The sequence below is a fragment of the Leptidea sinapis genome, chromosome 32 (genome assembly GCF_905404315.1).
Source record: "Leptidea sinapis chromosome 32, ilLepSina1.1, whole genome shotgun sequence".
Lineage (NCBI taxonomy): Eukaryota > Metazoa > Arthropoda > Insecta > Lepidoptera > Pieridae > Leptidea > Leptidea sinapis.
This window is the reverse complement of record NC_066296.1, coordinates 7,148,732-7,165,131: the sequence shown is the minus strand read 5'-3', so window position 1 is coordinate 7,165,131 and position 16,400 is coordinate 7,148,732. Positions and strand designations below refer to the sequence as shown.

The 16,400-nt window shown below is 35.4% G+C and overlaps 1 protein-coding gene across 1 annotated transcript in view; it reads right to left on the bottom strand.

Annotated features, from left to right (window-relative positions):
• LOC126974424 (muscarinic acetylcholine receptor DM1) overlaps positions 1–16,400 on the bottom strand; it is a 105,107-nt gene that overhangs the window by 4,065 nt on the left and 84,642 nt on the right. The window contains exons 3-4 of the mRNA XM_050821913.1: positions 11,925–12,030; positions 2,400–2,572 (exon numbers count right to left, since the gene is read on the bottom strand). Of these exons, the coding sequence (XP_050677870.1) occupies positions 2,400–2,572; positions 11,925–12,030 (279 nt within the window). The remainder of the gene's footprint in view (positions 1–2,399; positions 2,573–11,924; positions 12,031–16,400) is intronic.

Here is a 16,400-nt window from a genome sequence, read left to right as displayed (position 1 = left end):
TGTATTAAATATATCGTTGTCTTGTAACCCATAACACAGGCTATATATGCTTAATTTGGGGCAAGATATATTGTGTAAAAGTATGTCAATATTATTATTATTATATTATTATTCAAATCTCTTTTGTATTTCAAATGTTTCTAGTTGGAATATTTATAGGACTACCCAAATTATACATGCTAATCCACTAACGCATTTCTTATTTTGGACAGGTTTGGAAATAAAAAAAAATATTCGAATTTTCACTCAAATTCTTATTCAGCGGGATTTATTTTCGGTAAATTATTACATTATAATTAAAAGTTATGTCTTGAAATGAAATAATCTATTAGTGATCATCATGCAGCTACTATAAAGAAAAAGAAATCTTACACTACGGCCACGTTGCGTTATAATATAGCAATAATTACAGCACTTTCGAAAGAGATCCGTATAAAATGAAGGCTAAAAACCGACTCGTTAAAGTATTGTTAAGTATTCAGCAGAAACATTCGGAATCGCGTTGATTTAAATAAATTAATATTTGGCCGATACAAAAGTACTCATATCAAGCCCTCTTGGGTAATGGAATGCATACTTAAATAATTTAATGTGCAGTTGAAATTTTGTTGAGGATTTCATATTTCTAAATTCTGTAAAAAAGTTCATTATATATTCAACTAAAAAACGATTGCTCTGTAAACGGCTGGATCACTTGGCGTTGCGTAGAGACATCGCTTCATTGTGGGTCCGCATGTCCGAAGAGCTGTTTCACCTGATTCCTGCCACCGAATTCTACCTTTGCAGAACACGCCCCAAATAAGGGATATCACCTCCACCATCTGGATGGGTGGTGGTCCTCCGCAGTGCTCCGCAGCTGTGGAATGAGCCTCCTTGTTCGGTGTTTCCAAGATGATACGACATGGGTACCTTCAATAAAACTGTACACACCACCAGTGGGAGGCTCCTTTGCACAGGATGCCGGCTAGATTATGGGTACCACAACGGCGCCTATTTCTACCGTGAAGCAGTAATGTGTAAGGATTACTGTGTTTCGGTCTGAAGGGCGCCCTAGCTAGTGAAATTACTGGGACTTAACATCTTATGACTCAAGGTGACGAGCGCAGTTGTAGTGCCGCTCAGAATTTTTGGGGTTTTTCAAGAAACTTGAGCGGCACTGCATTGTAATGGGCAGGGCGTATCAATTACCATGAGCTGAACGTCCTGCCCGTCTCGTCCCTTATTTTCATTAAAAAAAATAAAACAAAAAACACCTTCAAAGACCAGCAACGCTCCTGAGATTCCTTTCGGCGGCGGTGATCACCAGGAGACCCGTACCTTCGTGTGTCTCTTTTACCATTAATAAATATCAGTACTTCGCATCTTAATTTATGTTCAATGACAAAGTGAAGTTACTATTAGTTCGGACACTTTCTTTTCTAAAACCCCATATTTCCAATGGGATACGCCATATTTTGAAGACACTGAATAGCGTCTAGTTTTGTTTTTTGATATATCATTTTTAATATAATATTTCAAATATCACAAGAATCATTAAATGATAATATAATAATAATATTGACACACTTTTACACAAATTATATTGCCCCAAACTAGGTATAGTCTGTATTATGGGTACAATACAACGATGAAACAACCATGACTCGGAAACAAACATCCATATTCATCATATTATAAATGATTGCACTCAGGTTTACTCAGGTTACTCAGGTCAGATTAGTACTCAGGGTCACTAACAATTCTATATGAGTCGTCATGATATAAATGGAGATATATTAAAAAATAATTTTTTATTCAATATTCATTCTTTTCAGTATGAAATGAAAACTTAATTAGCATTCTGCATTAAAAATGTAATGCTAGTGTCACTATTATACAGGGTGTCCCAAAGTTATGGGACATGAAGAGAAAGTACCTTAAATATCGTAGATAGGGTATTTTACTGAAAGAAGACTTTATGTTATTTCTAAAAGTTAGCAATTCTGCATTCAAAGATTTTCTAAAAATCACTTGCCTCGTCTGGGACTCGAACCGACTTAATTGTAAAATGAAACACCCCAACTTTTATGATGCCAATCGAAAGAATGGCCAAAAACTAATAACTCTTCTTAAGTAACATAGTATTTTAAAAGAAAGGAGCAACGTAAAATGTTTGAGTCAAATTTCAAAAAAGTTATTTATTGCCGACGACGACGTTCGAAAAGTAGAGATATTATCATTCCATAGATAGCATTGATTATTCGTAAATAAGTACCCACTTCATAATTAAAATACTTTATAGCATAGTTTTTTTTTTAGTTTAAAAGCGATACGAGAATGTGGGCGAGTTACAAACAGAATTGTACCATATCATATCGGGTATATATTATATATTCTCATTGTGACGATAGTGGTATTACCTGGACACTGAGCTCTGTAGTGGAGTCTCCACGGAGACTGGTGTGGCATAGCCCATGTCTGAAGGCTCTTCATCCAATTCTTCTTCCATGTCTTCCCTGCCAGAATGCCACCACGCTACACACCAGCCTTTAACTGCCGCCCAGCCGCGAAGGTTGCGCTGTATCTTTGAACCCTGATAGAAAGCCATAAGGTATGAATATACTTAGGTTTAATATCTACATGCTAATGTCACGGCACTCAAAACTGTCTCTCTGTAATAAATTACTCCCATATAAAAGTATCTTAAAGCCTATGTGGTCCTACGGAATTGAATTGTGGGGAACTGCATCAAATTCAAACGTGGAAATACTCCAACGCTTTTAGTCTAAAATGCTGCGGATGATAACAAATTCACCTTGGTAAAATATGGTACCAACATCCAACTTCACCGCGACCTGAAAGTACCAATGGTCAAACAGGAGATACTTAATAAACTCAAGTCTTACGCAAAACGTATTAAAGCCCACCCAAACGCACTCGCCTGCAATTTGATGAGTAGAAGTTCTTTCAACAGACTCAAGAGAAAAGCCCCTCAAGACCTCAATGTTGTATAAGATATTGGCATTAAAAAAAAATTATTGGTCACTGGACTAATACCATTCCAAGACTAATTAGAACTGTGTAAGCTCTAGCCAAATGCCAAGTGATTATTCAGATTACAAGATAGAAAAAATTAAAAAAAAAAAATATATATATATAAATTTTATATCGAAAATGCATATATATATATATATATACATTTTCGATAAAAAATTTAAATCGTCATCATTTCAGTCGGAAGACGTCCACTGCTGGACAAAGGCCTCCCCCAAAGATCGCCACGACGATCGGTCCTGCGCTGCCGTCATCCAACGTATTCCGGCGATCTTGACCAGATCGTCGGTCCATCTTGTGGGGGACCTAAGATTCTGCTTGGGATACCAATACAGCGCAGGTAAAAGGATCTCTCACTCGAGTTTATTGGTTCTATGAATGTTGGCCAAGCTACTAAATATTTGGTTTTATTTGGCTTTTTTTTCAGTATGGTAAAACCATAGACTGAATATTCTAGCATACTAACTGACCCGACGGACGTTGTTCTGTACATCTATCTATCTATATCTATATATATAAAAATGAATTGCTGTTCGTTAGTCTCGCTAAAACTCGAGAACAGGTGGACCGATTTGGCTAATTTTGGTCTTGAATTATTTGTGGAAGTCCAGAGAAGGTTTAGGAGGTAAATACATAGGAAAATGCTGCTAAATTAAATAAAAACAACAAATTTGTTATTCCTTTGATGTGTAGATACATAATTTCTATGAGAGAATTTATTGACGCACGATTTGATAGTTCTGCTGTGAAACAATTTCATTACGACAGCAGAGTGCATATTTTACGAAGTAATATTTGATGTTATTATTATTGACAAATTCATATAAAAACATTATTTTATTTATTATATACAGAACAACGTCTGTCGGGTCAACTAGTAATAAATAAATTACTGTATTATTATGAATTCGTCAATAATATTTCATATCATCAAGAATTACGTCGAAAAATATACTGTTTTTATCAATGACGTTCTATACTTATGTATGTGTGTTCTTACGAATGTCATTGGTTGTTATAATGAAATTGTTTCACAGCAGAACTGTCAAGCCGTGCGTCAATGAATTCTCTCATAGAAAAGATGTCCATACAAAACAAATATTGGAAATAAAAATAACTACACTGCACATACTAAAAATTATAATACTGTTCAAGTTTTACTGTAAAATACAATAAAATAGGGGCAAAAATCCACATAATTAAAAAGCATAAAGGCAAAAAAGACATTTATTTCTCAAAATTGATTCCTTTAGAAGTCTTTTTGATATCATTTCTAAAAACCACTAGATACTACTACCGCTTCGAAAACAAATGGCGCTCTGAGAGGGAAGAAGCGGCGCAAGAAACTCTCACAGCATACTTTTTTTGCGCTCTTTTCAATATAAATATAGTAAATCTATACTCATAATATACTAATAATATATACTAATACTATAATGAAACTATTACTCAAGATATATATAGATTGAAGTACTCTTGATACACACAGTGACTTTTGAAATTTTAAGGAATAATTCATAAGAAGGAATTACAAGGAAAAATTAGGTCATATACGAGAAAGACGATAAGCACAGCTACACAACCACCAGTTGCCCATTGGCTTGGAGCTACTTAACATAATCATAAAAAAAATTAAAATGAATACATAATTTACCTACGCAAATTAATTTTCCATAATATCCTTTCGGAACATCTAGCAGCCGCGCACTAGCGTAGGCACTGATGCCTACTTGTCCAACGCTCAATCGTAGCCATTTAGAACTCGTAGGTGAGTAGCGTCCACATAAGAGTGAATAAATTTGGTTTTTTAAATATATTATTTGTTTGCTTGAAAAACTCAGAATTTCAAATATTACTTCAATTATTGATTTATTTTTTATGATTATGGTTAAGTGGTTGGGTAGATGTGATCATTTATTGCCGCTATTGCAAAGCTTTGTGATAGATTGGATTGAAACTGCAATCCATAACATAACCCCCGCCGCACATCAAAACAAAATTCCACCTTTTTCAGGCTTTGCATAACCACGCATTTTGATAACTTTTTGGAACAAACGAAAAAACAAACCCTTTGTGGTATTATCTGCCGATTTCTATATTCCTGAACCGATACGAAATAGGTACCTTCAAGATAGGATATCATCCTCACCATCTGGATGTGTGGCGGTCCTCCACAGTGCGGTTTTCAAGGAGCTTTCTTCCACGTACTACAAAGCTGTGGAATGAGCTTCCTTGTGCGGTGTTTCCAGGACGATACGACATGGGTACCTTCAAAAAAAGCGCGTACACCTTCCTTAAAGGCCGGCAACGCTCCTGTGATTCCTCTGGTGTTGCAAGAGATTGTGGGCGGCGGTGATCACTTAACAACAGGTGACCCGTACGCTCGTTTGTCCTCCTATTCCATAGAAAGAAAAAAAAAACTTCGACTTGAAGGATCAAGCATGCTCATCTCAAAGACAAGCAACGCCCCTCATTACCTGTGGTACTGCCTATTTTTTGTTTTTTCTACATTCAGTCAGGTACAGGGGCATGCATATCTTATAGGCAATTAGGCAGTGCCTACCTCGTTATAAGGTTCATAGAGTGTTGGAGTTAATTCATTACCTACGGCAGGCAGGCTTAACATTGAATATACGAAGCAAGCAGCGTTTCATACAACATATAATATATAGATCTACAGTCCTTTGCACAAAACCAATGCACGCCCCTGGTCAGGTAAGTAACTTGGTCGTTTGTCCCCATTAATAAAATAAGCAAACACGTAGGCATATTTTAACCAACTCAGCTGGTCGAATTGCATCAATTTCGTGGTCAATTGCTTATAAACACAACATTTATCGTCCATAAACAAAGCCTTTAACTAGATAACCCTCTATCCCTGTCACCTGAATACAAATTGGCTATGCGACGTTGCTAAGCGCCGAATGCCAAATATAATAATTGTGGCCACCACAGCTGGACTTGTGTGCCAAAGCAAACAACAAATGGAAAGCAGCCAAATCGACCAAGTGTTTTTTTTTTTCAAACAAATATTGAGTTTATAATTATTCTATTGATATAAAAAAATGACGGACAAAACATACAGGTAGAGAGAAGTACACAGTAAATCACTTATTATAGTCCTATTGTATATTATTATGGGGCAATGCAGCCGACATTCATAAAATATCTTTCTTTTTTGAAACAAATATTTAGTTTACAACTATCCCTTTGATTTATAAGGATCAGGCCTTCTAAATCTCTTTTTCTAAGGTATATTATTATGGGGCAATGCAGCCGATATTAATCAAACTAAAAAAAAGATGTTCAATAAATGGAACATCTTGCTTTTGAAGCAAATATTGAGTTTACAATTATTTATTTGATATAAAAGAGACAAGCCCTCAGAAGACTACACGTCGATGCCTTCTAAATCTCTTATTATTATCCTATTGTATATTATTATGAGGCAATGCAGCCGACATCTTTGTTCTGCAGTAAAGGGCTATTCGCGCCATTTATAACCTAAGCCTATAAAAACCCTTGCAATACAATGCTGCTTAGAATTAAATCCAAAAATCTGAGTGGCATGCAAATACGTTCACTACTACTTCAAGACATAAGACGTCATCACTACATAGTATAAAACAAAGTCGCTTTCTCTGTCCCTATATCCCTATGTATGCTTAAATATTTAAAACTACGCAATGGATTTTGATGCGTTTTATTTAATAGATAGAGTGATTGAAGAGAAAGCTTTATATGTATAATAACATCCATTGAATAGTGGAGAAATACTGTTATTTTTGAGGTATGTGATGTCGTATTAATTACATTTTTTCCGCTTACATTGCAAACGCAGGCTGAACCCTACGAGATTTATCAAAATAATGTACTAAGTATTATTATTATACACATTTAAAAATCTCTTATGGATATCCCACAATAACATTTTTTGTCATTTACTTTTTACGAAAATAATGGCTAATTTTCGAAGCGATTTTATCTAATTAAATGTTACAGAGCAAAAAATTGCGGGATTTAGCGTTTGTGGCGGTTCCGGCCGGCCGGGCCGGCGAGAACGTACCTATAAAATAGCGCTGTAATATATTAATTGATCAAAAAATAAAATAAATAGGTAAAAATGTAAAATATAATAAGTAAAAATGTAGTATGAATTTAGATATTCCAAAGATAGCAGGAAAACTTCATGGTTTAGGGAAAGAAGAATTGTTTTACTATAAATTTAACGTGTGTGGGCCACGGGCAGTAATGAATCAATCAAAACTATTGGATCGATTTTAATCATTTTTTCAGTTAATGATATAGGATACATATTTTATACCCGCGCGAAGCCGGAGCGGGCCGCTAGTTATAGTAATATAGAGAAGTCTACCTAAAAGTGAAGGGTATCAAAATTAAACTAGTAAAACGAATAAATGGGAAGCAGTTAATTACAAAAAATATATCTGACATTAAAAGAATTGACTATGACTAATCTGATTAAGGAATTCGCCATGCAAATTTAAAAATAATGACAAAAGTATTTAGAAAGTGCCTAGTGGCACTCACTACATTCACACTAATTAATGACCGGTGCACTTCGATTCACACAAAATATCATATGTACAAAATTTCATATCAAAATTTAAAACATATTTTGTTAATTATGAAATTTGTTGAAGCTCAATCATTATACTTTGTCCATTTTATGAATAGTTTTTTGACAGCTCACGCCTATGAAGTTTCGTATTGTTGAGGTTAAAATTTCATACAAATAATATTGTACTTCATGGAAGGGTACCGCCCCCTTAGTGTTGTGCCACACACAAGAGTTACTACGATTGTGGCGTTAATTGTAGAATTATAAAGCGGCCAAGTGCAAATCGGCCATGAAGGGTTCCGTAGCAGCAAGTAACATCATATAAAAGTTATATATATATAGAAAGGAAAATGATATTAAATTATTTAAAAAGAAAACGCAATAAATCTTTGCTCAAAATGATACAGTGCTAATGAGCTCTCATCATTTATACGTATTATAAAAAAACTAATTACCAGGTCTCGTTTAAACCAATTTTCGGTGGAAGTTTGCATGGGTTTGATAAAAACAATTATTTGAATTTCAGATCTAAGTATGGGGAACCCCCAAAAAAAAATTTTTTTTCTATTTTTATGTAAAAATGTAAATGCGGTTCAAAAATGTTAATACATCTTTCATACTTACCAAGTTTTAACAGTATAGTTCTTATAGTTTTGTAAAAAAAGTGGCTGTGACATACCGACGGACAGAGAGACATGACAAATCTATAAGGGTTTCGTTTTTTGCCATTTGGCTACGGAACAAAATTTGATTAACATTAAAAATTTGATAACGTCCTACTCAACGGATGTTAATCAAAGTTTTATGAGATCATCGCGTACAATCAACATGACACGATTTTTTTAAGATTCACACAAAATAAACACGCGAAATGTGATATATCTCGAAATGTCAGTTTCATATGCCACGTACGAGTAGTAGCTACTAGTATTACGTGAGCATCTACATGAAGTGCCAAAATCTATAAAGGACGAGAAACCGGCACAAATGATGAAGTTGAGATCAGAAACGAGGGAAACGTTTTATTATTATTATTAAAGATTATTAAATTTATTTTGGCAAAATGAAGCTAATGCCCCGGTTTAACCACCTTTTTTATTTCATTTATACATACACATACATACTCACACGTTGATCCCGTTGGGGTAGACAGACACAATAGAATGCCACTTGCTTCTATCCTTATAATCCTCCCGCGCTTCCTCTACATTCATTACTCTTTCATTCATGCTCGCCGGTTCCGGGTGCTTCGGACCTTTTCTTTTCTCAAAACGTCCCCAATTTGGTCGACGAATGTTCTACGAGGTATCCCGCGACCGACTTGCCCACACACACTTGCCTTATATATTTGATAAGTCATTCTTTCTTCACTCATTCGCTCCACGTATCCAAACCATTTTAGCATTCCTTTCTCAGTCCTTGTCACAACATCTTCTTTCAGACCACTCAACAATTTTAATTTAATTGTATTTGCGATGATAAAAAAACAATTTTAGATAAAATTATCATAGGTAGATGAATTATATTTTGAAATAAATTTAATACTTATTGATTAAGTAGTTTTTAATTTATACTATAAAATGTTATAATAAATATAATATATTTATTCAAACTATTAAAATTGAAAATCTATTTTAATATTTAAAACTGGGCAATAAACGGTAATTATTTTCTGGTAAAATAATCTATGACAATTTAGTTTCATTGACATTTAATTAGGGCTGGCACTTTTTTCGGCTTCATAAACAATATCTCTTTTATCGGGGGTTATTTGTAATATATTGGATATTTTCAGTACTTACAAGAATTACGAGAGTTCTTTGCAGTTTTAATTTGAGTTAGGGTAAATTGATTTTTTTAAAGCTGCGCAAAACTTTTTAGTTTTAATATTTCCACATGAGAAACTCTAACAGACTCCGCTAAGCCATAGCACACGTCTCAGCACGAATTTACATTTAAGCAAAGTTCAGTTAAGTTCGTGAAGTTAGTGTAAAAGTTTGAACTAAGTTACAAATAATAACTTCAACGTTGCTGTTTTGTTGGTACGGTATTGATGTGGAGTCAATGAAGAAGTATTGTAATTCAATTTAATACTTCACTTACAATAATTCACTTAAATTTTTGGCACGCAACCCTACTTCCTTTTTTTACTTGTTAGATTTCAGCGTATTAGATTAACTTTTTTTGTAATTCTGATTTTTATACTTAAATGTAAACAAGAAATAAATCCCATCTAGTATTTAATGACATATTGCAATTGTACTTGCATAAATCATTTATTTGTCTCAAATTTTTTGTGCTAAGTGTCTTCATGTGTCAATAACATGTGGAAACTAAGTAAAAATTGTTTTCTAAGTTTCTACCGCTCACCACTGTCACTCTTGTTATGCGATATACGATTCATTCATTGTACGGTAGCTTTTTCGTTCTCTACTCTGTGGTTATATTAATATAATTTATAAATCCAGTGTCCTGATGTTTGCTTTCAGTGACCTCCTAAACTAATAAACGGATTTTATTGGGGATTACTTCATGGAGTGCAGCATAGTCCAACTTGAGAGATAAATAGTTTTTATTTCGATTTGGGACCCATAATTATTTTTATTTCCAATATTTGTATTGTATGGGCATAATATTTTCTCCTGTAAAACAATTTCATTATAACAACAGGTAGCATATTTTACGAAATAAAGGCATAAAAAGGCATAAAAGGCATTTATTTTCTCAAAATTGATTCCTTTAGAATTCTTTTTGATGTCATTTCTTATACTACTAGATACTACTACCGCTTCGGAAACAAATGGCGCTCTGAGAGAGAAGAAGCGGAGCAAGAAACTCTCCCAGCATTGTTTTTTTTGCGCTCTTTTTAATAATAATATACAATATTGTACAGTCATTTCTATCGCTATAAAATAATCACAATCTAGTCCCAGGCTATCCGATCATTTAGATATTCAGCAGTGGAGTAATAGGATTTACGACAGAGCCATTTTTCTATAAAACATTTAAATTTATTTATAGATAATGCCTGAACAGTGGCTGGGACTTTATTGTAGAAGTGTATACATTTACCCTTAAAGCTATTATGTATCTTATGAAGCCTACTAGAATTAGTTACAAGCAATCCATTATTTCTAGTGTTATAATAATGAAAATCACTTTTAAGAGCAAAAAGGTGACGATTCTTGTGAACATATATTAAATTTTCATAAATGTACTGACAATGAACAGTCATAATATTTATTTTTTAAATTTTCTTTGAGAGACTGTCTATAACCAAGCTGTTATATAGCACGAACAGCTCTCTTTTGCAGTGCAAACACTATATCAATGTCAGCAGCATGACCCCATAGTAATATACCGTACGTCATGATGCTGTGAAAATAACTAAAGAACACTAATCTAGCGGTCGCAACATTCGTGTACTCTCTAATCTTTCTAACTGCATATGCCGCAGAGTTGAGTCTATCTGCTAGATGGGTAATATGTGGACCCCACTGAAGCTTTTTATCTAACGTGATACCCCAAGAAGACCGTAGTGTCCACAAGTTCCAATCTCTAGTCATTTATAAGTACGTTGGTTTGTACCTCCGCTGTGTTTGGTGTAATGAACCGTAAACACTTTGTTTTTTTACTGTTTAAGTGCAGATTATTCGTCTCAAACCAACGCACTATCTTTGAGAGTGCATTGCTTATCAATGTAGATGTGGCGTTCAGGCAGATGCTCTTGGGCGTCACGGGTTATCCTGCCTGAAATTGGCAGGATGATATAATATACTTAATATACTAGCTGTTTTAGAGCCAAATTTTATTACCCGCCGCGTTGTCCTGATGGAATGACGCTGGTGGCTTGGGCACGGGGAAGGGCGCTGGTGTGGGATGCGAATTGCGTCGACACTCTGGCTCCTTCTGATGTCCAAATTACGCCAGTTGGTGCTGGGGCTGCTGCTTCGACTGCCGAAGACAGCAAGCGTCGCAAATATGTCGGACTCAGTGAGTCAAATATCTTTGTGCCGTTTTGTGTCGAGACACTTAGCCCAAGGGGCCCAGAGGCGCGGAGAATGTACAAAGTACTATCTTCTCGCCTCAATAGGGCTACTGGAAACCCAAGCGCTGGCAGCTTTTTCGGTCAACGGATCAGCCTAGCTATACAACGTGGAAATGCTGCCAGTATTCTTGGTACGCTTCCATTGCAAATATAGTTATATTATTCAAAAATTATATTTCTAACCAAAATCAGTATTTTATAAATTACGTACAGAACAACACATCTGTCGGGTTAGCTAATAATGTATATAAATAGTTTTACCTGTATGTCTCTCCATTTTGGATCCAGGGCCCCTCTGACGTGGTAGACTGAATCTGCGTCCCCCGACTCGGAGCGCAGTCTCCCATCCGCGTCCCGGGTGTCGTCACTGTAGTGGACCAGTTACATATAAGCAAGTGCTATGTATAAATTGATCATAATTATTATACAGGTCCACAAGATGGACCGACGATCTGGTCAAGATCGCTGGAGTAGGCTGAATGAGGGCAGCGCAGGACTGATCGTCGTGGCGATCTTTGGGGGAGGCCTTTGTCCAGCAGTGGACGTCTTCCGGCTGATGATGACGATGATAGTTATACAGGTGTCCCTTAGGGGAACAATGGCATTTGAGTGATATGAGGAGGTTATAATTATTTCAAACTGGACTTCTTATATGGACAAATAGATACGAAAATAATTTAGTTTTATTCTTAAAATTATTTTACTTCATATGTGTGTTTATTGCTTTTTAGCGAACATGAACATGAAGCGGACATGTATATGTGCTGGAATTGTAAGACGAGCGCTTACAAACTTAACATAAGGACGTCGTATTTTGTTTTTAGCTACAATATTATTATTGTTAGACATCGACTCGTTGCAAATAAAATAAATATTATTAACATTATCGCTATTTTCATCACTACTCTTTATTTCCATTTCTCTACCATATATGTCTGTTCGCTGACTGAAGCAATACTGTTATTATACTGCCGTCGAAAAGTGGGAGGCTCCTTTGCACAGGATGCCGGCTAGATTATGGGTACCACAACGGCGCCTATTTCTGCCATGAAGCAGTAATGTGTAAGCATTACTGTGTTTTGGTCTGAAGGGCGCCGTAGCTAGTGAAATTACTGGGCAAATGAGACTTGAGACATCTTGTCTCAAGGTGACGAACGCAATTGTAGTGCTACTCAGAATTTTTGGGTTTTTCAAGAATCATGAGTGGCACTGCATTGTAATGAGTAGGGCGTATCAATTACCATCAGCTGAACGTCCTGCTCGTCCGTCCCTTATTTTCATAAAAAAAAACATCTTGCGTAGACTGTTTACTATACGAACTATTCGGATTTATAGGTATTCGTAGGTTCTTTAATATATGGACAGGTTTAAGTCCTATAATGGGTAGGTTGGATAGAAAATCCATCTATCGTCCCTCAACGGAGAAGCTGTGAAATAACTTTTCGTCCTCCCACATTGGGCCAAAGATTTATTTATTTTATTGGGTAATACTTCATCTTAACCATAAATGGCATTTAATTGTAGAATTAACTTTTAAAATTGATTCTTACTGTCGTAAATCGACGTGACGAGTTTATGATTACAAAATGGAACAACTGATTTTAAAAATTTAGCTTTACATTTTGAATCTTCTGTAATTTTCGCTTTAGTGGCTAACTATTGTAGCTTATAATAATATAGTAGAATATCTTCATCATCCATCTGTTTCGCATGATAGAATTTCTCTTCGTAATTTATGGACAAGGGAAATTCATTTGAAGATTCTTAGAATGAATTTCTTTCTAATCTTTGAATAAAATTTGAAAAACAAAATTTTATGAACGATGCGGGATTCGAACCCACGACCTCCGGCGTTCCGTGCCGGTGCTCTAACCAACTGAGCTAACAGTTCGAGTACCGGCTCGTTATAAAATTCTGTTTGCTTTGTTCAACTCTCAGGTTGTGGCTTCATCTACAGGATCTACTTTACAGTTGACAACCTGCTCAACCCCAATATTTGCATATTAGGAAATTGACTTGAGATGTCGCTCTTGGAAATCTAAACAATATGTTATCTTTTTAAAACGATAACCCTCACTTCTAGGATTAATACACAAATAAAATTTGAAAGAGTTGAACAAAGTAAACAGAATTTTATAACGAGGCGGTATTCGAACGGTTAGCTCAGTTGGTTAGAGCACCGGCACGGAACGCCGGAGGTCTTGGGTTCGAATCCCGCATCGTTCATAAAATTTTCTTTTTCAAATCTTATTTGTGTGTACTTTAAAAACATAACATAACGTTAAAATCTTGTGGTCTTCTATTATCCTAAAAAAGGATAACTTCGTGCCACATACAAATGACGGGAGAACTGCGATCTTTTCATCTTGTGGTAATTTATTTAGTATCGCGATTCTATTAAATTGTTTAAAAAAATCGGTGACGTCTTAACACCAAGTACGATCGTTTGTCCTCCTTTTTATAAAAAAATTTAAGAACTTATATAGCAGTTAAAATAGTTGTTTAAGTGCCATCAAAATATTATGTTCTATTAAAAAGCCTGTCCAATACATAACACAAAGGAATGGAAAATATTAGCGATTTGCAAGTTAGCCTCTCGAACAGAAAATGAATATCTTACAGTTAATGTAAAACAAAGCACACACACACACATACACACACATGCACATTTAAAATATTATTAAGTTCTCTAAACATGTTATTTTAAGGCTAAGAAAGAGCGGAGCCTCCTGGCACAAGCATTCTTTATATGCTTAAAAGGAGGTTCTTGCCACTATTTATTATGGAGAATTTGTTAAAACTAATAAAGATTTTTATTATTTATTATAGCTTTGATGTTACACTGTAAAATAATAAGCCAATATTTCCATCTCGAAAGGGTTAATCAAAGGCTCATAAAGTGAGATGAATGTCCATGGAACTGAGGTTGGCTTTGTGCCAGAGTGCACGCGCCGTCAGTGGTCTAAGTTATAAGATGATACTCATGAAATAATTATTCTACATATACAAACTTTGTTTCCCCTCTGCAAGTACATTGCTAGGGTCTCATTGGAGGAGTTAGCATTTGGCAAAGTTAATGTTTACTTAGAAAACAAGTGCTAAATAAATGAAAATGGGAATGTAACTCTGTCAGTCGGCTTGTATGTATGTAAATAAAAATAAAATTTTGTATAGATACAATCTCAAGTAAGAGAATGAACGTAGGTTACGTTTTATGTCGAAAATTTTAAGATTTCCTTAAGGAATTTAATATAACGGTTCCACGTGAAGTCTATTTTGAAATACACATTTTTGTTGAAGGCGAAGTATTTATTTGCTATCCTAAATTGATACTTCCGATAGAAATATTTGAGGCCATGATACTGCCTTATGCAGCATATGCCATAAAAAATCGTCAATTTACTCATTTAGGTGCCGCAAGGATATTTTATTTTAGTTACTTTCATAGTCTAATGACCTACGGTATTCTACTCTGTGGCACTGCTGCTGACATAAGCACCATCTTTGTACTGCAAAAACGGGCAATTCGAACTACTTAGCCATTCGACCCCCGAGGCATCACTCAGAAAGAAGTTAATTAATAATGAAAATATATTAGCTGTGACATCCCAATACATATATAAAAGTCTCTTGTATGTTTATAAAAACGGCAGTTACTTCATCAAAAAATCATTCAAATAAATAATATTCAACAATATAAATAAACACGTTTCCATAATATTAGTATCTCGTTAATGGGTTTATGGACCAGTGCTGCTTTAACAACAAACTTGCTAGCAATATTCTAGCATCTTTCAATTTGTAAATTTAGCCCGCGAGGATAGTGATAAACAAGATTTGGCATAAACCTGTTAAGAATAATTTTAAATATTCTTATCATCCTCATCATATTCATCAGCCGAAAGACGTCCACTGCTCAACCCAAAGATCTCCACAACGACCGGTCCTGCGCTGCCCTCGTCCAACGTCTACAATCTAGACCAGATCGTCGGTTCATCTTGTGGGGGTCTACCAACACAGCGTCTTCCGGTACGTGGTCGCCATTCGAGGACTTTTCTGCCCTATCGGCCATCTGTCTGTTATACTATGTGCCCTGCCCACTGCTACTACACTTTCGCATTTTTTTTAATATTCAAATTTTTTTTTATTTTCTATATTCTCATATTTTTATAATTCCGCCAATAGCTTATCGCAAACACCATACTAAAGAGATTGTTGAGAATGGCCTTAGCTAAATCGCCAGCAGATGAGTTTTGTGTGCAGGCTTCCTATTGCAATGTTCTTAATTGTACTGCTTATATACAATTGATGTCCATAACTGTAGCTACTGGAAACTGGCAACCCTCGGTTTATTGAAAGCAAAAGCAGGTTCGCAATCAATGCCATTATGTCGTACATTCATCCTTTATTTACGGTATCTTTATGGTCGTTTTTGTTATTGCTTGTTGTGATGCGTGGAGCGGGTCACCTTGATGATATATGATCAGCCATCGCTTCCCTCTACCATATTTGATAGAGGAAAACGATGGCTCCAAACACCATGCAAGTTTGGTGTACATGGAATACAGACCTTCAAGCTGATACCAGACCAGAGATGAGAACAACACTCCATATGTGGGTGAGCTCAGGGCTTTGTAAAGTGCTAGAATATGGGCTGCATTGCCTTGCTCTATTTATGAGCGCCAGTTTCTGCAAAACCAATTTGGCATTTATTTATGCATTACCCTCTATATGACC